The 23,373-nt window shown below is 43.1% G+C and overlaps 1 protein-coding gene across 1 annotated transcript; it reads right to left on the bottom strand.

The window, feature by feature from the left end:
* Positions 1 to 2,285: 2,285 nt before the first annotated feature.
* On the bottom strand, positions 2,286 to 23,370 carry mkrn2 (makorin, ring finger protein, 2). Its single transcript, XM_064967359.1, has 8 exons — positions 23,259 to 23,370; positions 22,628 to 22,756; positions 21,934 to 22,127; positions 15,381 to 15,718; positions 14,890 to 15,104; positions 13,436 to 13,546; positions 3,372 to 3,516; positions 2,286 to 3,285 (listed from the first exon to the last, which is right to left on the bottom strand). Exons 1-8 carry the CDS (start codon positions 23,282 to 23,284, stop codon positions 3,130 to 3,132), a joined length of 1,314 nt encoding a protein of 437 aa, XP_064823431.1. The 5' UTR covers positions 23,285 to 23,370; the 3' UTR covers positions 2,286 to 3,129.
* Positions 23,371 to 23,373: the final 3 nt, after the last annotated feature.

Below are 23,373 nucleotides of genomic sequence, written 5' to 3'. Positions count from 1 at the left end.
GTAGATATGCCTGCATTCGCTGCCCATTAAACTCCTCAGAGTTGCAGCTTGTACCTCGTTGGGTTTCTCATGTAGACCGGTCGCCAGCGCATAGTCCTCAAATTCATCAATGCTACACATTCTCATGTGTGTGCACATGCATATATCTATCCAATGTTATCATGATTTGTTATAAGAGATATTATACTTTAGTAATCCACAATGACCTGGTAATGTAAAAGTCTAATAAAGACATTATCTTCCATATTCCTACAGATACCTTGTAACTGGAGATACCTTCAAAACGATTACCAGTTACCATGTAGGGCACGGCACAGTTCGGTGACCAGGGCCATCTGGGACTGCCTCCTGGAGGAATTCAGGTTTTGAAGGCTATCTGTGTCCTACATAACTTCATGAGGCTGGACAGGAGGAGACCTGCAGCTCGCTGCCGTGTGCCAGAGGGGAGGTCTGCTGTTCTGCAGGATGTTGTACAGATGGGGGCCAACAATGCACCAGGTCAAAGACCCCTGGGTGAAAGGTTCTATGGTTTTAATCCAACGTCACAGTCTCCACATTTGAAGAGCACAACAGTATAGTATTTGTATGAATTTTGTCCAGTTGACATACAATATTTTTTCATCAACGTGTAATATTACGTATGCTTTGAACTTCATCTTTACTTGCCAAGGTAGAGTACATGATCCAGTGGAGGCTGGCTCATAATAATGGCTGGAACGGAGTAAATGGAATGGCATCAAACACATGGAAGCCATGATCTGTAGTGATGCCTCTAGCACTGAGATGCAGTGCCTTAGAGCGCTGCGCCTCTCGGGACCCCCGAGTTGATCATTTGAATCAGCTGTGTAGTGCTAAGGCAAAACCAAAAATGTGCCTCCCTTTGAGTCCCCAGGACCAGGACTGAGAACCACTGCTCTTCATCTGCAGACAGGCTTTCACAGCTCTCTGTATCTGAGGATGTAGGAAATGGGTAAAAAATGTAATAAAAATGGCAGAGTAATTTTAATTCATGAGCAGTCCAAATGACTGATTTAGCGGTTCTATAGTGGGTTTTATAGTAACATGTATTTTAACTCAAAATGAATTAGCCTAACTTTTGAATGTGACAGGAACACAACCAGTCATGATGTTTTCATCTTATTGTAAAATAAATACATTCAAAAACTTATTAGCATCCAATCAACTGAAACAGAATGTAGCCCAGGTATCTGATGCGGTCTGGCAAGAAAGAGAATGTCGTCGGTTGCTGTACTACACATACATGGGAATGTTGTTGTAGTCAGTCAGTTGAATGAATGTTGTCGTAGTCAGTCAGTGACAAGAGACTGTTGAATGAATGTGTCATAGTCAGTCAGTGACCAGACTGTTGAATGAATGAATGTTGTCGTAGTCAGTGACCAGAGACTGTTGAATGAATGAATGTGTCATAGTCAGTCAGTGACCAGACTGTTGAATGAATGAATGTTGTCGTAGTCAGTCAGTGACAAGAGACTGTTGAATTAATGAGTGTTGTGATCAGAGACTGTTGAATGAATGCTGACAATAATGGCACCTCTGAGCCATCGCTACACAGAGCAACACACACTGAGGACATTAACATCTGCCCTTTGACCTACACACACCAACCTGCTGAAGTGCACAAGGTGCCATTTTAGACTGTCTGCAAGGTCGTCTCCCACCCTGCCTCTAGCACTGGGGGGGGGGGGTTTCTAGCCTCAACCCAGCCTGCCTCCAGCACTGGAGGGGTCTCAGTCCAGACTGAACATGCTACCAGGCATGCTTAGGGAGCAGAGTAGCTATACTTTTCCTGAGATAATTTATACTAATTTATTGAACAGGAAAAGTGTCCCCACTTCCCAATCAGTTACATGTTAAAGCACATTCTGTCCCAGTGCTGAGTGTTCTACAACAATCTACTCACAAGATCAGCATCATTGAATCAAAGTGTAAAGAAATGTTTTATTGCAATTGATGCTATTTCTCTCACTGACGTGAGGGTGTTTCTGAACATAATGTCCGCTAATATGGCAAATCATTTTGTTAGCGTCAACCTCAACATGGCTGTCTGCGTGGACATGCAGAGCTGATGTGTTGTAACTGTTTCCTACAGATCCATGACAACCGTCAGACTGTCCTACAGGGTATATAGATGAAGAGCTGCTATCGTAACTGTCAGTCAAAGGCTCTTCAATCATGAAAGGACTATGAAGTTGTTTTAAAATTAAAGGACTTTCATATGATCTATTAGCTTGCCTTCTAGGATAAATATTGTACTTGAACAAGCATTATAAACCTGAAAGATTATTTTATTAAAATACAATGAATAAACAAAGCCAAATATATAGACTGAATGAACTGAAACAGAACACACACCATGGTTGTGAAGTTCTATGTCAGGCCTTATCCAAGTTAATCCATTCATTAACCCATAGGTTATAAAACACTACAGCACTGTCAAACATTTGATTTATTCAATGAATGGACTCCTATTGGATAAATACATTAGAAGCCAACATAGTAATGAATGATTTACCATAGAATATACATGAAACACTGTAGCATAATATCTAGACACCAGACAGACTCCCTGCTATAGGTTCGTCACCCCAGGCAGTTTCAACAGTAGATGTCTGCTTTATTGTCTTACTACAGATGTGGGATAAGGTCACCATTATTATTTTATACCGATAAAGTTGCTAAACCTCTGAGAATCCATCAACACTAAACAGTTCTTCTAGGAGGAACTAGCTACCTGGACAACAGAAATGTAACGGTCTAAATTAATACGCCAAAATTTCATGAAATTGAGTCAAACAGACTTGTGTGCATTAATTAGATGTTTCTCATGTAACCTTTCTGTAACACCATTATCATGTCGCCTGGCTGAAAGGCTGATCTATATGACCATCTAAAGCATATCAGAACCATTACAGCTCTATGTACAGATTTACTACTTAACACACATGTACCATGATTAAAAAATATAATTTAAAAAAAAGCCTCAAACCATCAACATGAAAGGCTTACTAGTGAGTACACGTTATTCTCCAGTGTTGTATGTTTGCAGTTTGAGCCGTTGGTCAGAGTGCTGGACTGGGTAACGGGTAGTTTGGGCCCCAGGTTGAGGGCTCAGGGCTGGGCAGACACCCCGCTGCTCTCCTCCCTTCCTGGACCAGACATCTGCATGAAGAGTTCTCTCAGTTCGCTGACCTCGTCTTGCGGTTGGGCAACGCTGCGCTGCTCGCGATCCTCAATGAAGTCCCACAGACGCACAGAGTTCAGGAACTACAACCCAACAACACACAGAAGATCTGTTACCATGATGCTAGTTAAGTATTATATTGTAGCAGGTATTGGCAGTAGAACCGTACCCTCACGTTCCCCTCAGAGCCCAGCTGCTTGCGGGGTTTGTCCGGCTCGGCCCGCGTTCCGTCAGGGTAAGCATGCATGTAGAAACACTTCCCTCCAAACGGACAGGTTCCCCGGCCCTGGTCAAAGTATTTACACGGCTTCTTACTGCAAGAGAAAACAGGACAGGTGTTGGAACTAGGACACATGGCAGGGTTAGGGACATGGGGCCTAATTTATAAAACTTTAGACCATGCGTACACAGTTTCTTGTGGTTGTAATATTGCATTGCAAGGTTGAAGGCAAAAGTATTAGCCAGTAGTAGCAGTAGCAGCCTGGAGATGCCTGTAGTAGTAATAGAATGTAGTAAGTGTCCTAGAGTAGTAGTATCCTGTAGTAGTTAGTATGCTAGAATAGTAGTAGACTGTAGTAGTTAGTATCCTAGAGTAGTAGTATCCTGTAGTAGTAGTAGTAGACTGTAGTATTTAGTATCCTAGAGTAGTAGTATCCTGTAGTAGTAGCCTGTACTAGTAGCAGCCTAGAGTAGTAGTTGCCAGTAGTAGCAGCAGCAGCCTGTAGTAGCAGTAGTACACAACTTGCAAACTTGTTTACGTGTTGCTGTGCGTTTTGTAGCCAACCTATTTTGCTATCTGACAACTTTATGGTTTTTACTTTTTAATTACCGTTTATATTTTTGTTTTTTCCCTCAACTTTTTCACTCCGGACGCTTTATCTGGACACCGTTCGTCAGGACCTACAACAGCCGAAGCTAAGTAGTAACATTAACATGATGCTTTATCTGGACATGGTTCGTCAGACCTCCAACAGCCGAAGCTAAGTAGTAACATTAACATGATGCTTTATCTGGACATGGTTCGTCAGGACCTACAACAGCCGAAGCTAAGTAGTAACATTAACATGATGCTTTATCTGGACATGGTTCGTCGGGACTTCCAACAGCCGAAGCTAAGTAGTAACATTAACATGATGCCTTCGAATTGCAGTCGCTGTACTCATAATATACAGGAGAACGATCACCTTATGGCGAGGATAGCCGTGCTACAAGCCCAGCTTCAGACGCAATCGTTAGGCAGGGTAATTTCAGTGTAGGAACGGATGAAACAGCGTCTGTGCCACCAGTAAGTACAGATAGTAGTATAAATCCCCTGGCACAGTCCCCGCAGCCGGACAACTTTCTCACAGTTTCTGGAAGGAAATGCTGTAGAAATGCTCAACCGGTGTCGCTCATTCAGAAACTTTCAACCGGTTTTCCCCATTAAGCAGCGAGTCAGAGGCTGAGCCTTCTCTTGTCTCTACTCCTCCCGTTACAGGGTCTGAGACGCCGAAGCTTCCCACCATTAGCTCTGACAAATTGAAAACTCTAGTCATTGGCGACTCCATTACCCGCAGTATTAGACTTAAAACGAATCATCCAGCGATCATACACTGTTTACCAGGGGGCATGGCTACCGACGTTAAGGCTAATCTGAAGATGGTGCTGGCTAAAACTGCCGAGTGTCGAGAGTATAGAGATATTGTTATCCACGTCGGCATCAACGATGTTAGGATGAAACAGTCAGAGTTCACCAAGCGCAACATAGCTTCTGCGTGTAAATCAGCGAGAAAGATGCGTCGGCATCGAGTAATTGTCTCTGGCCCCTTTAGGGGGAGTGATGAGCTCTACAGCAGAGTCTCACAACTCAATCGCTGGTTGAAAACTGTTTTCTGCCCCTCCCAAAAGATAGAATTTGTAGATAATTGGCCCTCTTTCTGGGACTCACCCACAAACAGGACCAAGCCTGACCTGCTGAGGAGTGACGGACTCCATCCTAGCTGTAGGGGTGCTCTCATCTTATCTACCAACATAGACAGGGCTCTAACTCCTCTAGCTCAACAATGAAATAGGGTGCAGGCCAGGCAGCAGGCTGTTAGCCAGCCTGCCAGCATAGTGGAGTCTGCCACTAGCACAGTCAGTGTAGTCAGCTCAGCTATCACCATTGAGACCGTGTCTGTGCCTCGACCTAGGTTGAGCAAAACTTAAACATGGTGGTGTTCGCCTTAGCAATCTCACTAGGATAAAGACCTCCTCCATTCCTGTCATTATTGAAAGAGAGATCATGATACCTCACATCTCAAAATAGGGCTACTTAATGTTAGATCCCTTACTTCAAAGGCAATTATAGTCAATGAACTAATCACTGATCATAATCTTGATGTGATTGGCCTGACTGAAACATGGCATAAGCCTGATGAATTTACTGTGTTAAATGAGGCCTCACCTCCTGGCAACACTAGTGACCATATCCCCCGTGCATCCCGCAAAGGCGAAGGTGTTGCTAACATTTACGATAGCAAATTTCAATTTACAAAAAAAAAAAAGACGTTTTCGTCTTTTGAGCTTCTAGTGATGAAATCTATGCAGCCTACTCAAATAACTTTTTATAGCTACTGTTTATAGGCCTCCTGGGCCATATACAGCGTTCCTCATTGAGTTCCCTGAATTCCTATCGGACCTTGTAGTCATAGCAGATAATATTCTAATCTTTGGTGACTTTAATATTCACATGGAAAAGTCCACAGACCCACTCCAAAAGGCTTTCGGAGCCATCATCGACTCAGTGGGTTTTGTCCAACATGTCTCTGGACCCACTCACTGTCACAGTCATACTCTGGACCTAGTTTTGTCCCATGGAATAAATGTTGTGGATCTTAATGTTTTTCCTCATAATCCTGGACTATCGGACCACCATTTTATTACGTTTGCAATTGCAACAAATAAACTGCTCAGACCCCAACCAAGGAACATCAAAGGTCGTGCTATAAATTCGCAGACAACACAAAGATTCCTTGATGTACTTCCAGATTCCCTCTGTCTACCCAAGGACGCCAGAGGACAAAAATCAGTTAACCACCTAACTGAGGAACTCAATTTAACCTTGCGCATTACCCTAGATGCAGTTGCACCCCTAAAAACTAAAAACATTTCTCATAAGAAACTAGATCCCTGGTACACAGAAAATACCCAAGCTCTGAAGCAAGCTTCCAGAAAATTGGAACGGAAATGGCGCCACATCAAACTGGAAGTCTTCCGACTAGCTTGGAAAGACAGTACCGTGCAGTACCGAAGAGCCCTTAGTGCTGCTCGATCATCCTATTTTTCTAACTTAATTGAGGAAAATAAGAACAATCCGAAATTCCTTTTTGATACTGTCGCAATGCTAACTAAAAAGCAGCATTCCCCAAGAGAGGATGGCTTTCACTTTAGCAGTGATAAATTCATGAACTTCTTTGAGGAAAAGATCATGATTATTAGGAAGCAAATTACGGACTTCTCTTTAAATCTGCGTATTCCTTCAAAGCTCAGTTGTCCTGAGTCTGCACAACTCTGCCAGGACCTAGGATCAAGAGAGACGCTCAAGTGTTTTAGTACTATATCTCTTGACACAATGATGAAAATAATCATGGCCTCTAAACCTTCAAGCTGCATACTGGACACTATTCCAACTAAACTACTGAAAGAGCTGCTTCCTGTGCTTGGCCCTCCTATGTTGAACATAATAAACGGCTCTCTATCCACCAGATGTGTACCAAACTCACTAAAAGTGGCAGTAATAAAGCCTCTCCTGAAAAAGCCAAACCTTGACCCAGAAAATATAAAAAACTATCGGCCTATATCGAATCTTCCATTCCTCTCAAAAATTTTAGAAAAGGCTGTTGCGCATCAACTCACTGCCTTCCTGAAGACAAACAATGTATACGAAATGCTTCAGTCTGGTTTTAGACCCCATCATAGCACTGACACTGCACTTGTGAAGGTGGTAAATTACCTTTTAATGGCATCAGACCGAGGCTCTGCATCTGTCCTCGTGCTCCTAGACCTTAGTGCTGCTTTTGATACCATCGATCACCACATTCTTTTGGAGAGATTGGAAACCCAAATTGGCCTACACGGACAAGTTCTGGCCTGGTTTAGATCTTATCTGTCGGAAAGATATCAGTTTGTCTCTGTGAATGATTTGTCCTCTGACAAATCAACTGTAAATGTCGGTGCTCCTCAAGGTTCCGTTTTAGGACCACTATTGTTTTCACTATATATTTTACCTCTTGGGGATGTCATTCGAAAACATAATGTTAACTTTCACTGCTATGCGGATGACACACAGCTGTACATTTCAATGAAACATGTTGAAGCCCCAAAATTGCCCTCGCTAGAAGCATGCGTTTCAGACATAAGGAAGTGGATGGCTGCAAACTTTCTACTTTTAAACTCGGACAAAACAGAGATGCTTGTTCTAGGTCCCAAGAAACAAAGAGATCTTCTGTTGAATCTGACAATTAATCTTAATGGTTGTACAGTCGTCTCAAATAAAACTGTGAAGGACCTCGGCGTTACTCTGGACCCTGATCTCTCTTTTGAAGAACATATCAAGACCATTTCAAGGACCGCTTTTTTCCATCTACGTAACATTGCAAAAATCAGAAACTTTCTGTCCAAAAATGATGCAGAAAAATTAATCCATGCTTTTGTCACTTCTAGGTTAGACTACTGCAATGCTCTACTTTCCGGCTACCCGGATAAAGCACTAAATAAAACTTCAGTTAGTGCTAAATACGGCTGCTAGAATCCTGACTAGAACCAAAAAATTTGATCATATTACTGCAGTGCTAGCCTCCCTACACTGGCTTCCTGTCAAAGCAAGGGCTGATTTCAAGGTTTTACTGCTAACCTACAAAGCATTATATGGGCTTGCTCCTACCTATCTCTCTGATTTGGTCCTGCCGTACATACCTACACGTACGCTACGGTCACAAGACGCAGGCCTCCTAATTGTCCCTAGAATTTCTAAGCAAACTGCTGGAGGCAGGGCTTTCTCCTATAGAGCTCCATTTTTATGGAACAGTCTGCCTACCCATGTCAGAGACGCAAACTCGGTCTCAACCTTTAAGTCTTTACTGAAGACTCATCTCTTCAGTGGGTCAAATGATTGAGTGTAGTCTGGCCCAGGAGTGGGAAGGTGAACGGAAAGGCTCTGGAGCAACGAATCACCCTTGCTGTCTCTGCCTGGCCGGTTCCCCTCTTTCCACTGGGATTCTCTGCCTCTAACCTTATTACAGGGGCTGAGTCACTGGCTTACTGGGGCTCTCTCATGCCGTCCCTGGAAGGGGTGCGTCACCTGAGTGGGTTGATTCACTGATGTGGTCATCCTGTCTGGGTTGGCACCCCCCCTTGGGTTGAGCCATGGCGGAGATCTTTGCGGGCTATACTCAGCTTTGTCTCAGGATGGTAAGTTGGTGGTTGAAGATATCCCTCTAGTGGTGTGGGGGCTGTGCTTTGGCAAAGTGGGTGGGGTTATATCCTTCCTGTTTGGCCCTGTCCGGGGGTGTCCTCGGGTGGGGCCAGTGTCTCCTGACCCCTCCTGTCTCAGCCTCCAGTATTTATGCTGCAGTAGTTTATGTGTCTGGGGCTGGGGTCAGTTTGTTATATCTGGAGTACTTCTCCTGTCCAATTCGGTGTCCTGTGTGAATCTAAGTGTGAGTTCTCTAATTCCCTCCTTCTCTCTCAAAGGAGGACCTGAGCCCTAGGACCATGCCCCAGGACTACCTGACATGATGACTCCTTGCTGTCCCCAGTCCACCTGGCCGTGCTGCTGCTCCAGTTTCAACTGTTCTACCTTATTATTATTCGACCATGCTGGTCATTTATGAACATTTGAACATCTTGGCCAGGTTCTGTTATAATCTCTACCCGGCACAGCCAGAAGAAGACTGGCCACCCCACATAGCCTGGTTCCTCTCTAGGTTTCTTCCTAGGTTTTGGCCTTTCTAGGGAGTTTTTCCTAACCACCGTGCTTCTACACCTGCATTGCTTGCTGTTTGGGGTTTTAGGCTGGGTTTCTGTACAGCACTTTGAGATATCCGCTGATGTACAAAGGGCTATATAATTTTTTTTGATTTGATTTGATATAGCCCTTGGTTCTCTCCAGACCTGCCTGCCATTGACTAGCACAAAAATATCCTGTGTCATTCTGCATTAGCATCGAATAGCCCCCGTGATATGCAACTTTTCAGGGAAGTTAGGAAAGCGAAGGCTAGCTTTCAAGCAGAAATTTGCATCCTGTAGCACAATCTCAAAAAAGTTCTGGGACACTAAAGTCCATGGAGAATAAGAGCACCTCCTCCCAGCTGCCCACTGCACTGAGGATAGGAAACACTGTCACCACCGAGAATTTCAATAAGCATTTTTCTACGGCTGGCCATGCTTTTTTCACCTGGCTACCCCAGTCAACAGTCCTGCACTCCACACAGCAACTTGCCCAAGGCTTCCCCATTTCTCCTTCACCCAAATCCAGATAGATGTTCTGAAAGAGCTGCAAAATCTGGACCACTACAAATCAGCCGGGCTAGACAATCTGGACCCTCTCTTCTAGAATTATCTGCTGAAATTGTTGCAACCCCTATCACTAGCCTGTTCAACCTCTTTCGTATCGTCTGAGATTCCCAAAGATTGGAAAGCTGCTGCGGTCATCCCCATCTTCAAAGGGGGAGACATTCTAGACCTATATCTATCCTACCTGCCTTTCTAAGGTCTTCGAAAGCCAAGTTAAACAGATTACCGACAGTTTTGAATCCCACCGTACCATCTCCGCGATGCAGTCTGGTTTCAGAGCTGGTCATGGGTGCACCTCAGCCACGCTCAAGGTCCTAAATGATATCCTAACCGCCATCGATAAGAGACATTACTGTGCACCCATATTCATCGACCTGGCCAAGGCTTTCGACTCTGTCAATCACCAGATTCTTATTGGCAGACTCAACAGCATTGGTTTCTCAAATGATTGCCTTGCCTGGTTCACCAACTTTATTTTTTATTTATTTATCCGTTATTTTACCAGGTCAGTTGACTGAGAACGCATTCTCATTTGCAGCAACGGCCTGGTTACAGGGGAGAAGAGGGGGATGAATGAGCCAATTGTAAACTTACCTGGTAACGACTTCTCTGATAGAGTTCAGTGTGTCGAATCGAAGGGCCTGTTTGACCGGACCTCTGGCAGTCTCTATGGGGGTGTCACAGGGTTCAATTCTCAGGACGACTCTCTTCTCTGTATACATCAATGATGTCGCTCTTGCTGCTGGTGATTCTCTGATCCACCTCTACGCAGACAACACCATTCTGTGTACTTCTGGCCCTTCTTTGGACACTGTGTTAACTAACCTCCAGACGAGCTTCAATGCCATACAACTCTCCTTCCATGGCCTCCAACTGCTCTTAAACACAAGTTTAACTAAATGCATGCTCTTCAACCGATCATTGCCTGCACCTGCCCGCCCGTCCAGCATCACTATTCTGGACGGCCACGACTTAGAAGACGTGGATAACTACAAATACCTAGGTGTCTGGTTAGACTGTAGACTCACATTAAGCATCTCCAATCCAAAATTAAATCTAGAATCGGCTTCCTATTTCGCATCCTTCACTCATGCTGCCAAACTTACCCTTGTAAAACTGATCATCTTACCGATCCTCAACTTCGGCGATGTCATTTATAAAACAGCCTCCAACACTCTACTCAACTAATTGGATGCAGTCGATCATAGTGCCATCCGTTTTGTCACCAAAGCCCCATATACTACCTACCACTGCGACCTGTACGCCCTCGTTGGCTGGCCCTCCCTTCATACTCGTCGCCAAACCCACTGGCTCCAGGTCATCTACAAGTCTCTGCTAGGTAAATCCCAGCCTTATCTCAGCTCACTGGTCACCATAGCAGCACCCACTCGTAGCACGCGCTCCAGCAGGTATATCTCACTGGTCACCCCCAAAGCCAATTCCTCCTTTGGCCGCCTCTCATTCCAGTTCTCTGCTGCCAATGGCTGGAACGAACTGCAAAAATCACTGAAGCTGGAGACTCATATCTCCCTCACTAGCTTTAAGCATCAGCTGTCAGAGCAGCTCACAGATCACTGCACCCGTACATAGCCCATCCAACTACCTCATCCCCATATTGTATTTATTTATCTTGCTCCTTTGCACCCCAGTATCTCTACTTGCACATTCACCATTCCAGGGTTTAATTGCTATATTGTAATTACTTCGTCACCATGGCCTATTTATTGCCTTAACACCCTTATCTTACCTCAGTTGCACTCACTGTATATAGACAATTTTCTTTTTTCTACTGTATTATTGACTGAATGTTTATTCAAATCAAATGTATTTATATAGCCCTTCTTACATCAGCTGATATATCAAAGTGCTGTACAGAAACCAAGCCTAAAACGCCAAACAGCAAGCAATGCAGGTGTAACTCTGTTGTTTTTGTCGCACTGCTTTGCTTTATCTTGGCCGGGTCGCTGTTATATCCCTGTTAGTGAGCATTTCTCCTTTGCCAATATAATCCATCTACCTGACAGGTGTAGCATATCAAGAAGCTGATTCAGGTGCACCTTGTGCTGGGGACAACAAAAGGCCACTAAAATGTGCCGTTTTGTCACAACAATGCCACAGATGTTTTGAGGGAGCGTGCAATTGGCATGCTGACTGCAGGAATGTCCAATATAGCATTGAATGTTAATTTCTCTACCATAAGCTACCACCAACGTTGTTTTAGAGAATTTGTCAGTACGCCTCGCTTCTTCACATGCGGGATGGTTTGAGGGGAGCCACCCAGACAGCTGATGAAACTGTTAGAAACCGTCTCAAGGAAGCTCATCTGAGTGCTCGTCATCCTCACCAGGGTCTTGACCTGACTGCAGTTCAGTGGGCAAGTGGGCGTTTCAGTGGGCAAATGCTCACCTTTGATGGTGGAGAAGTGTGTTCTTTACAAATGAATCCCGGTTTGTCTGTACCGGGCAGATGGCGTCATGTGGACGAGCGGTTTACTGATGTGAACAGAGTGCCCCATGGTGGTGAGGGGGGTTATGGTATGGGCAGGAATAAGCTATGGACAACGAACAAAATTGCATTTTATCAATGGCAATTTGAATGCACAGAGATACCGTGAGGAGATTCTGAGGCCGATTGTCTCGCCTCCATCACCTCATGTTTCAGCATAATAATGTACAACCCATGTCGCAAGGATCTGTACACAATTCCTGGAAGATAAATTCTTCCACGGCCTGCATACTCACCAGAGATGTCACCTATTGAGGATGTTCTGGATTGACGTGTACGACAGCGTATTCCAGTTTCCACCAATAGCCAGAAACTTCGCACAGCCATTGAAGAGGAGTGGGACAACATTCCACAATCAACAGCCTGATCAACTCTGAGAAGATGTCACGCTGCATGAGGCAAATGGTCCCACCAGATACTGACTGGTTTTCTGATCCACGCCCCTACCTTTTTTGTCGATGTAAGGTATCTGACCAACAGATGCATATCTATATTCCCAGTCATGTGAAATACATAGATTAGGGCCTAATGAATTCATTACAATTGACCGATTTCCTTATATGAACTGTAACTCAGTAAAGTCTTTGAAATTGTTGCATGTTGTGTATATACATACATACACAGCACCAGTCAAATGTTTTTGAACACCTACTCATTCAAAGGTTTCTTTATATTTTCTACATTGTAGAATATTAGTGAAGACATCAAAACACATATGGATCATGTAATAACCAAAAAAGTGTAAAACAAATATTTGAGATTCTTCAAAGTAGGCACCCTTGATGACAGCTTTGCATTCTCTCAGCGAGTTTCTTGAAATTTTCCGTATTGACGGACTGTCGTTTCTCTTTGCTTATTTGAGCTGTTCTTGCCATAATATGGACTCAGTCTTTTACCAAATAGGGCTATCTTCTGTATACCATCGCTACCTTGTCACAACAACTGATTGGCCGAAACGCATTAAGGGAAGAAATTCTACAAATTAAGACACACCTGTTAATTGAAATGCATTCCAGGTGACTACCTCATGAAGCTGGTTGAGGCAATGCTGTCATAAAAGCATGAATATTTTGATTAGTTTAACACTTTTTTTGGTTACTACATGATGCCATGTGTTTTACAATATAGTAAAAATAAAACCCTGGAATGAGTAGGTGTATCCAAACGTTTAACTGGTACTGTGTATATACATACCTGACTCCAGACTTGAAGTCCTCTATCAGTCTGTTCTTCTCATCCTGGTCCTCCACCCAGTACACACTGGGGATGACAAACTCAGACACCACTCTGCACTCTGGACACGACCTGGAGAGAGGCACACGGTTAGCCGCATCACTGTATATTATGGCCAGTCATTCTGCTTCACATCACAGTGGCATCATGTTGCTCAACTAGCTGCAACTCCCTCAAGTTGTCAGTATCACCTGATCATCTGAGTTTCTAAACACAGTAATAACAGTGGAGGCTACACATGTGCTTATAGAAGCACCCTGATAGCCATGGTAACAGATGAAACAAGATCAGGGCACATATTCATTTAAAAAATCTCAAGAGTAGGAGTGCTGATCTAAGATCATAATATTACATACTTGATCCTAAATCAGAACTACTCAGTACCACATATGAATTTGGGTCTAGATCCAGAAATGTAGACAATGTACTTTACTTGATGATCTTGTTTTCAAATTGCTTGGCACAGTATAGTATATTATTGATGATCGTGTTTTCATACTGCTTGGTGTGTATAGTATATCAGTTATTTATGGGATGTTTATGAATAATGACTAAATGATGTATACATTTAGCTTAGAATTATAACTAAACAGAATACTACTCTGTTACTGTATGAATGTATGAATCTTATTTTAAATCATAATACTGAATATAAGGTGTGTAGTTTTAGTCAAGAATTAGAACAAGGACTTTCTGTTCCTTGTTCGAAACGAATGGAGCTGTCGTCAGACCGGCTGGAATACTGTGTTCCTTACTGGACATTCTGTCCCCACCCAGGGAGGGGAGAGACCTTGGGCTTGTAGTAGATTGTTTAACAGGTGGCAGACAATGTGAGAAGGCTTGAACTATATTGCCGTTGTATCTGAGAGGAGGGACATTTATGACAAAATGTGAGGTATATAAACCAATGTACATGGTATTATGACCAGAGCTCTCGGGAATAAACGCTACTGATTAATTTTGAGACTGATCTTTGTCTATTTTATGCAAATAAGAACCTTACAAATTCTTAGAAAACGGACAAAGTGTTTTGCTTTGTTACAATTGAATTGGTTAATGAACATATAGGAATTAAATTCCTCTAACAGTTATGAACTCCCTTGATGAAGCTTGTTTTTAAATTGCTTGGTGTGTATAGTATTGTAGTTATGCTTGGTGTGTATAGTAGTTAAACTCACTCTTGTTTTCAAACTGCTTGGTGAATATAGTAGCTATCAACTCATACTTGTTTTCAAACTGCTTGGTGAGTGTAGTAGCTATCAACTCATACTTGTTTTCAAACTGCTTGGTGAGTGTAGTAGCTATCAACTCATACTTGTTTTCAAACTGCTTGGTGTGTATAGCTGTTATCAACTCACTTGATGATCTTGTTTTAAAACTGCTTCGGAAGTATAGAATATTAGATATCAACTCACTTGATGATCTTGTTCTCAAACTGCTTGGCGCAGCGCCACTGGCGGATGCAGGAGAGGCAGTATGTGTGGCAGCAGGAAGAGAGGATCCCGAAGCGTCTCTCTGAGGCAGCAGCTTTCTCATAAACCACCTCCATACAGATAGAACACACCTTGTCCTGGCTGTGCTGCGCTGCAAACGCCTTCTCCATGTCCGCCTCAAACACCAACATACACATCTGAGGGACAGCCATCACATGGAATGAATCCAGACTTGATCCATATCCATGCTATTTCATTTATAAATCACCATCACCACATTGAATTATGTAATCGTATGTTTTCGATCTTCTGTTGATCACTTGATATCCAAAACGACCTATTCTTGTTGTTTGTATGACACAGTTTCACTCCTACCAGTGTAGTTAGTGTTAGTGGGTACAGAGTAAATTGGCTTCCTGAACTCTCCTCTGCTCAGGGTCATGTGGGGGTTAGGGTTAAAGTATGGGTCCTACCTTCTCGTGAGCTCTCCTCTGCTCAGGGTCGTGTGGGTGGAGCACCTGCAGCCTGCAAATGTCACACAGGTCACCATGGAGATAGGGACAGGTGTTTCCGTAGTGACACTGTCCTGCAGCAGCAGAGGGACAGAGCTGTTGCTGGGGGCAGGGGACAGAGACAGGGAGTGGGTAGGGACTGGCCGTGGCAGAACACTCCAGACTGGTCCTGATGGCGTCCAGGTAGGAATGAGGTTTGGCATGGGCGCCGTTTTCATGGTATTCCGCCCAACACTCCGCCTCGGTTCCATCTCTGCCATCGCCACCATAAGGCATCATTCTGCTGTCACAGCCCTGGGCTGGAACACACACACACAGGATACAGTTGAAGGGAACAGACCTCTAGATTATACTGCTGGCTGCATTACATTGACCTCCTAGTGGCAAACTACATACCGTAGCTTTATCTCTCAGCACCAGGGTGTTGTATTTATTATGGATCCCCATTAGCTGCTGCCAAGGCATTTTTGCCAGACTCCAGGAAGAGTAAAGCAGTTATGAATGTATTGTAATGTTTTTAAAACTGTATAACAGATTTCACAGCACTAAGTGCGTGCCCTCAGGCCCCTACTCCACTACCACATATCTAAAAAGACAAAATCCATGTGTACATGTGTGTATGCATGTGTCTGTTTGTTGCTTCACAGTTCCATAATCTGTTTTTAAATCTAATTTTACTGATTGCATCAGTTACTTGATGTGGAATAGAGTTTCATGTAGTCATGGCTCTATGTAGTACTGTGCACCTCCCATAGTCTGTTCTGGACTTAGGGAATGTGATGACATGTCTTGTGGGGTATGCATGGGTGTCTGAGCTGTGTGCTAGTCATTTAAAACAGACAGCTCGGTGCTTTCAACATTTCAAAACCTTTCATAAATACAAGTAGTGATGACGTCAATCTCCTCCACTTTGAGCCAGTAGAGATTGACATGCATATTATTAATGTTAGCTCTCTGTGTACATCCAAGTGCCAGCCGTGCTGCCCTGTTCTGAGACAATTGCAATTTTCTTAAGATCCTCTTTGTGGCATCTGACCACACAACTGAACAGTAGTCAAGGTGGGACAAAACTAAGGCCTGTTCAACCTGCCTTGTTGATAGTGCTGTTAATGTATAGCTGGGCTTTATTATGGACAGACTTCTCCCCATCTTAGCTACTGTTGTATCAATATGTTTTGACCATGACGATTTACAATCCAGAGTTACTCCAAGCAGTTTAGTCACCTCAACTTGCTAAATTTCCACATTATTTATAAGAAAGTTTAGTTGAGGTTTAGGATTTAGTGAATTTGTCCCAAATACAATGCTTTTGGTTTGAAAATGTAGGACTCACTCTGAAACTGCTGCTCTTTGTTAAGTGTTGCAGTAATTTCAGTCGCTGTAGTAGCTGATATGTATAGTGTTGAGTCATCCGCACACAGACACATAGGCCTTAAATCAAAGCCAGTGGCTTGTCATTAGTAAAGACTGAAAAAAGTGGGGGGCCTAGACAGTTGCCCTGGGGGATGTCTGATTCTACCTGGATTATGTTGGAGAGGCTTCCATTCAAAAACACCTGTGGTTTGTTAGACAGGTAACTCTATCCACATTAAAGCCATTACACATACAGTTCCAGTCAAACGTTGACACACCTACTCATTCAAGGGTTTTTCGTTATTTTTACTATTTTATACATTGTAGAATAATAGTGAAGACATCTAAACTATGAAATAAAACTTAAGGAATCATGTAGTAAAGTATCCACCCTTTGCCTTGATGACAGCTTGGCACACTCATGGCATTCTCTCAACCAGCTTCATGAGGTAGTCACCTGGAAAGCATTTCAATTAACAGGTGTGCCTTGTTAAAAGTTAATTTGTGGAATTTCTTTCCTTCTTAATGCGTTTGAGCCAATCAGTTGTGTTGTGACAAGGTAGGGGTGGAATACAGAAGATAGCCCTATTTGGTAAAAGACCAAGTCCATATTATGGCAAGAACAGCTCAAATAAGCAAAGAGAAACGACAGTCCATCATTACTTAAAAACATGAAGGTCTGTCAAGAAATTTGAAAGTTTCTTCAAGTGCAGTGGTATAAACCGCTAAGATAAAGCTGGCTCTTATGAGGACCACCACAGGAAAGGAAGACCCAGAGTTCCCTCTGCTGCAGAGGATAAATTCATTCGAGTTAACGGCACCTCAGATGGCAGCAAAAAATAAATTATTCAGAGTTCAAGTAACAGACATCTTAACATCCCTAACCCCAACTGTTCAGAAGAGACTGCGTGAATCAGGACTTCATGGTCGAATTACTGCAAAGAAACCACTACTAAAGAACACCAATAAGAAGAGACTTGCTTGGGCCAGCAAACACAAGCAATGGACATCAGACCGGTGGAAATCTGTCTGATGAGTCCAAATTTTAGATGTTTGGTTCCAACCGCTGCGTCTTTGTGAGAAGCAGAGTTGGTGGATAGATGATCTCCACATGTGTAGTTCCCACCGTGAAGCATGGAGGTGGTGGTGGTGCGATCGTGCTTTCCTGGTGACACTGATGTATTTAGAATTCAAGGCACACTTAACCAGCATGGCTACCACAGCATTCTGCAGCAAAACGCCATCCCATCTGGTGGGCGCTGAGTCACACTATCATGTTTTTCAACAGGACAATGACCAAACACACCTCCAGGCTGTGTAAGGGCTATTTGACCAAGAAGGAGAGTGATGGAGTGCTGCATCAGATGACCTGACCTTAACCCAATTGAGATGGTTTGGGATGAGTTGGACCACAGAGCGAAGGAAAAGCAGCCAACAAGTGATCATTATATGTGGGAACTCCTTCAAGACTGTTGGAAAAGCATTCCTATTGAAGCTGGTTGAAAGAATGCAAAGCTGTCATCAAGGCAAAGGGGGGCTAATCTAAAATATTTTGATTTGGTTAATACATGATTCCTTGTGTTATTTCATAGTTAATGTCTTCACTATTATTCTATAATGTAGAAAATAGTAAAAATCAAGAAAAACCCTTGAATGAGTAGGTGTCCAAACTTTTGACTGATGTCTAAAAAAACAGCCCTCAATCTTATCATCAATTTCTCTCAGCCAATCTTTTGTGTAAGTGCTTGAATGTCTTTCCCTATAAGCGTGCTGAAAGTCTTGTCAATTTGTTTACTGTAAAATAGCATTGTATCTGGTCAAAAAATGTTTTCCAAAAGTTTACTAAGGTTTGGCAACAGGCTGATTGGTCGGCTATTTGAGCCAGTAAAGGGGGCTTTACTATTCTTAGGTAGTGGAATGACTTTTGCTTCCCTCCAGGCCTGAGGGCACACACTCTCTAGTAGGCTTAAATTGAAGATGTGGCAAATGGGAGTGGCAATATCATCCACAGTAATTTTCCATCCAAGTTGTCAGACCCCAGCGGCTTGACATTGTCGATAGACAATTTTTCACCTCTTCCACACTGACTTTATGGAATTCAAATTCTAGTCTTCCATAATTTGGTCCGATATACTTGAATGTGTAGTGTCAGAGTTTGTTGCTGGCATGTCATGGCTGTTTGCCAATGAAAAAAATCATTAAAGTAATTGGCAATATCAGCCAGTTGTGTGATGAATGAGCCATCTGATTCAATTAACGATTGAGCCGAGTTGGCCTTTTCCCCCAAAAATTCCATTTAAGCTTTTCACTATCATTCATTTAACCTTAATTTAACTAGGCAAGTTAGTTAAGAACAAATTCTTATTACAATGACGGCCTAGGAACAGTGGGTTAACTGCCTTGTTCAGGGGCAGAACGACAGATTTTTACCTTGTCAGCTCGGGGATTCGATCTGGCAACCTTTCGGTTATGGCCCAACGCTCTAAACACTAGGCTACCTGCCGCCTCCTTTGTTTTATAGTGTACTTCTTTTAATTCAGATGATTTCTCGATTTGCAGTACATTTGCCAATCGGTTGTGCAGCCAGACTTATTTGCCATTCATTTGTCTCTCATCCCAATCAACCATAAAATGTTTTAATTCCTCATCAATCCACAGGGATTTAACTGTTTTTACAGTCATTTCCTTAATGGGTACATGCTTATTAGTAACTGGAATAAGCAATTTCATAAGTGCAGAGTCTGTTTGCTTCTCATTACACACCACGGATCAACAAATATTCTTGACATCAACATAGGAATTACTACAAAAACGTATTGTATGACCTCTTAAACACTATATTAGGCCCAGCCTTTGGTTTTCCTAGATATGGCTGCAAATTGTGATCACTACATCCTATAGATCTTGATACTGCTTTCAAGCACATTTCTGCAGCATTAGTAAAGGTGCGACCAATACATGTTGATGATTTAATTCCTGTGCTGTTTGTAAATACCCTGGTAGGTTGACTGATTACATGAACCAGGTTAATGGCACTGGTTACAGTTTGAAGCTTCTTCTTGAGTGGGCAGCTTGATGAAAGCCATATTTAAAATCACCCAGAAAATATACTTCTCTGTTGATATCACATACATTATCAAGCATTTTATTTATTTAAATGTTATTTTAACTAGGCAAGTCAGTTAAGAACAAATTCTTATTTTCAATGACAGCCTAGGAACAGTGGATTAACTGCCTGTTCAGTGGCAGAACGACAGATTTGTACCTTGTCAGCTTGGGGGTTTGAACTCTCAACCTTCCGGTTACTAGTCCAACGCTCTAACCACTAGGCCACCCTGCCGCCCCATATTATCCAGATACTGACTGTTAGCACTTGGTGGTCTGTAGCAGCTTCCCACCAGAATGGACTTTAGGTGAGGCAGATGAACCTGTAGCCATATTGCTTCAACAGTATTTAACATGACACATCCTCTCTAATATTTACAGGAATGTTTTACTGAATATAAACAGCAACACCTCCACCACTGGCACTTCTGTCTTTTCTGTAGATGTTATAACCATGTATTGCTTCCACTGTATCATCAAAGGTATTGTCTAAGTGAGTTTCAGAGGGATATAATAAATTAGGTTACTTACATTGTGTCTACCAACGCCACTGGTATAATGTATATTCGCTAAAGAATTATGATGACTCAGCGACACAATGGTAGCGATTAACTGAGCTGGGCTTGGGTCATTGATAAGTCATTGTCTCAAAGCAGCATATTGGGCTGTGAAAGGATCCAGGATCCTGCATGATTTGGATGGATCCCATACTCTTTATAAAACCTGTTTTGTTTCCAAAAGGTATCAAAATTGTCAACAAAAGTAACACCCATTGAGCTGCAATAATCATGTAGCCAGTTGTGAAGAAAAATAATCTTGCTAAAGCGTTCAATGCCATGATTCAGAGAAGGCACAGGACCAGATATGATGGGTCTTTTATTAGTGTCTAGCAGAGTCAATCAAAAATCCAGTTTCAACAGTTCAAAGCTGCCCTTCATTATGTTTTTAAAACCCATGTCCTGGCGTAGTACATTCAGGAGCAGCTTAGTAATGTAATTTACTCAAGCACCGGGATAGGACATTGTTTTTGCAACAGGAAGTCATTTCTTAACATGGAGCTGCACAAAATCACGACTGGCGAGGATATCCGCCAACTCCCACGCTTCAAAGGATGGTGCAGGCCTCCGACAGATGGAGAAGCCCGCTCAATCCAGAGCAGGGACAGAAGGTTGCCAACGTCAACTTCGAAATCTTAGGGGAAGGAGTATGAGTAGGCACAGCGGCCGCAGACACAGGTAACCCCAGCGTGGAAGGTGCAGGAAGATCAGGCTCCAGGACGGTTTAACTATTCGTTGTTTGCATCCACTCCAGGCCTCTTGTTGGGAGTGCTTTGCGAGAGGCCGCTGTATTCGGCTTCCACGGCTCGTGACATGCGACCATTGTTGATTGCCATGTTCCTCTGGCTGTGCTCCTTTGACTCCACTATCAGATGTGGGAACTCTGGGCAACACTTGCTTATTCCTTCCTGATTTCTGGAATCCTCCAAACAGGATTTTGGGAAAACCATGCAATTTATTGAAAGTTCCTGGAATTTTGCAACCCCAGCGGAGATGCATCCAACAAGCGCAAACGCCGTCCAGTCACCGGCATAGAAAAGGTCTACATTTCACTCTGCGTTTTCCCCAGTTTCTTACGTAAGCTGGCGACCTGCGTGATTAAGGAAGCCACCTCAAGCCTATAATTCTCGGCAAGCAAACAATTGTCGTATTGGATCTCTGAGTGAACCAGTTTGTCCCAAAACAGATCGTAGTAAATACAGCTCCTACAGCGCTGGAACCGTTAATTTACTTCTCCAGACAAAGAGGGCTTCATTGGAAAACTCCTCTAGGGCTAACTTTGTTAGCTTGATGGCTAACGTTAGGAGCTTAGCGGCTCTTTCAAGCAGAATTGAACTTGTCAGTTAAGCGGGATTCCGGGACAATAGCGGTTCTAGATGTTAAAAGCTAACAGCGTTGCAGAATCCATGCAAAAACAAGTTTGGTATTTGTTTAACAAAGATGTTTTAGTTAAAATAACAAACCCGAGTGTTTCCAGCATACAGTGTTCAGTACTGTACCTCTATCTCTCAGCACCAGGGGTTTCTTTCCTCCATTGTGCCTGGGTGGGGGTGCAGAGTTGCCTGGATGTCCCGGGACAGCAACACCAGGGGGAATGAAGGCCCCAGCAGTGATGGGGTTTCTGTTAGGGAGGTCCATGGGCACACCTCTCCCCCCTCCACCACCACCACCAGCCGGCTTGATGTGGTCATACCTACACAGAGAGAGTCACACTCCATCATAACAGATATTGAACACAATGGTTGGGCTATGTGCATAAAACGCAAACAGTGACTGTAGATTGGGGATTATGTTGTATATTGGTATTGTACTGTTAGTTACTCACTGCACTGTAAGCATACTGAGCATTTCACTGCAGCTGCTTTCACATATGATAATCTGTGTATGCGACCAATGAACTTTGAACACCTACGCTGCTGCTACTGTTTAATATCTAGCTGTTGCCTAGTCATTTTATTCCTAATTATATGTACATATCTACCTCAATTACCTCGTACCCCGTGTATATAGCCACGTTTTCTTTGGGAATTTATTATGTGTTATTACTTTTCTATTTGCATTCTCTGCGTTGTTGGGAAGGGCCTGTAAGTAATAATGTCACAGTTGGCCTATTTTATAAACCATTTGACAATTAAAATGTGATTTGTAGCCTACATTCCAGCCCATCGGTGTGGTCAGTAAGTTGGATCTTACCTGCAGCGGTCTCCGTAGGCACACACACCTCTCTGGTAGAACTTACAGATGGTTGAAGGTTTACTGGTGGTCAGGTCATGAGAGAACATGCACCTATTCCCCTCTCGGCAGACTCCATGGAGAAAATACCTGCATAGCAACACAAGAAACCGATAGAATTTGCTTATGGTTAGCTATGATCATGAGGTTAGCTATGATATCTACTGCTAGCTACGTATTGAGGCCTGGTGTTCGGGGATAGATTCTGATTAGGTTCATACATTGGAGTGATTGGAGGCTATTGGTTAGCAACAGAAACGGTCTGACATCATCAGCATCTTGCTGGTAGGTGTAATTCATACACGCTAGCCTGGCTAACTAGCAGCTAACATAGCTAACTACCGGTAGCTGCACGTTATAATGCTAACTAGCAAGCAAAAGCACCAATCGCGTGATTCATGGAAATGTTCACTTTGCACAACACACTGCAGCATGTTTTCACAAATATTTCGTACCAGAATCGTTAGCGGCATCCCAGCTAACTTTAGCTAGCTAAGAAGCTAACATTTGCCAAATCAAAGAACTGAAACAGCTCGAAGCAAGACACACACTCAAGCAACAATAAAAACAGTAAACACGGGACAAGTTCTACCTGCAGGTGACTTGCTTCGTGTTCATTTTTTATGCTCAATAACATTGGTGCAACGGTATTGATGTTCCCGTTGTCACGTTTGAGTGCAAGCAAAAACTCCCGCCTATAAAACCCC

The sequence above is a fragment of the Oncorhynchus masou genome, chromosome 6, assembly GCF_036934945.1.
Source record: "Oncorhynchus masou masou isolate Uvic2021 chromosome 6, UVic_Omas_1.1, whole genome shotgun sequence".
Classification (NCBI taxonomy): Eukaryota; Metazoa; Chordata; class Actinopteri; order Salmoniformes; family Salmonidae; genus Oncorhynchus; species Oncorhynchus masou.
The sequence above is the reverse complement of the archived record's forward strand: the minus strand, read 5'-3'. Positions and strand labels throughout refer to the sequence as shown.

Coding starts and splice junctions, on each gene's coding strand:
- mkrn2 (XM_064967359.1), bottom strand. CDS start 23,284: ATGAACACGAAGCAAGTCACCTGCAG. Junction 13,547..14,889: donor TTTGAGAACAAGATCATCAA/GTGAGTTGATAT, acceptor GCCTCTCTCCAG/GTCGTGTCCAGAGTGCAGAG. Junction 3,517..13,435: donor GACTTCAAGTCTGGAGTCAG/GTATGTATATAC, acceptor TTTCTCTTGCAG/TAAGAAGCCGTGTAAATACT.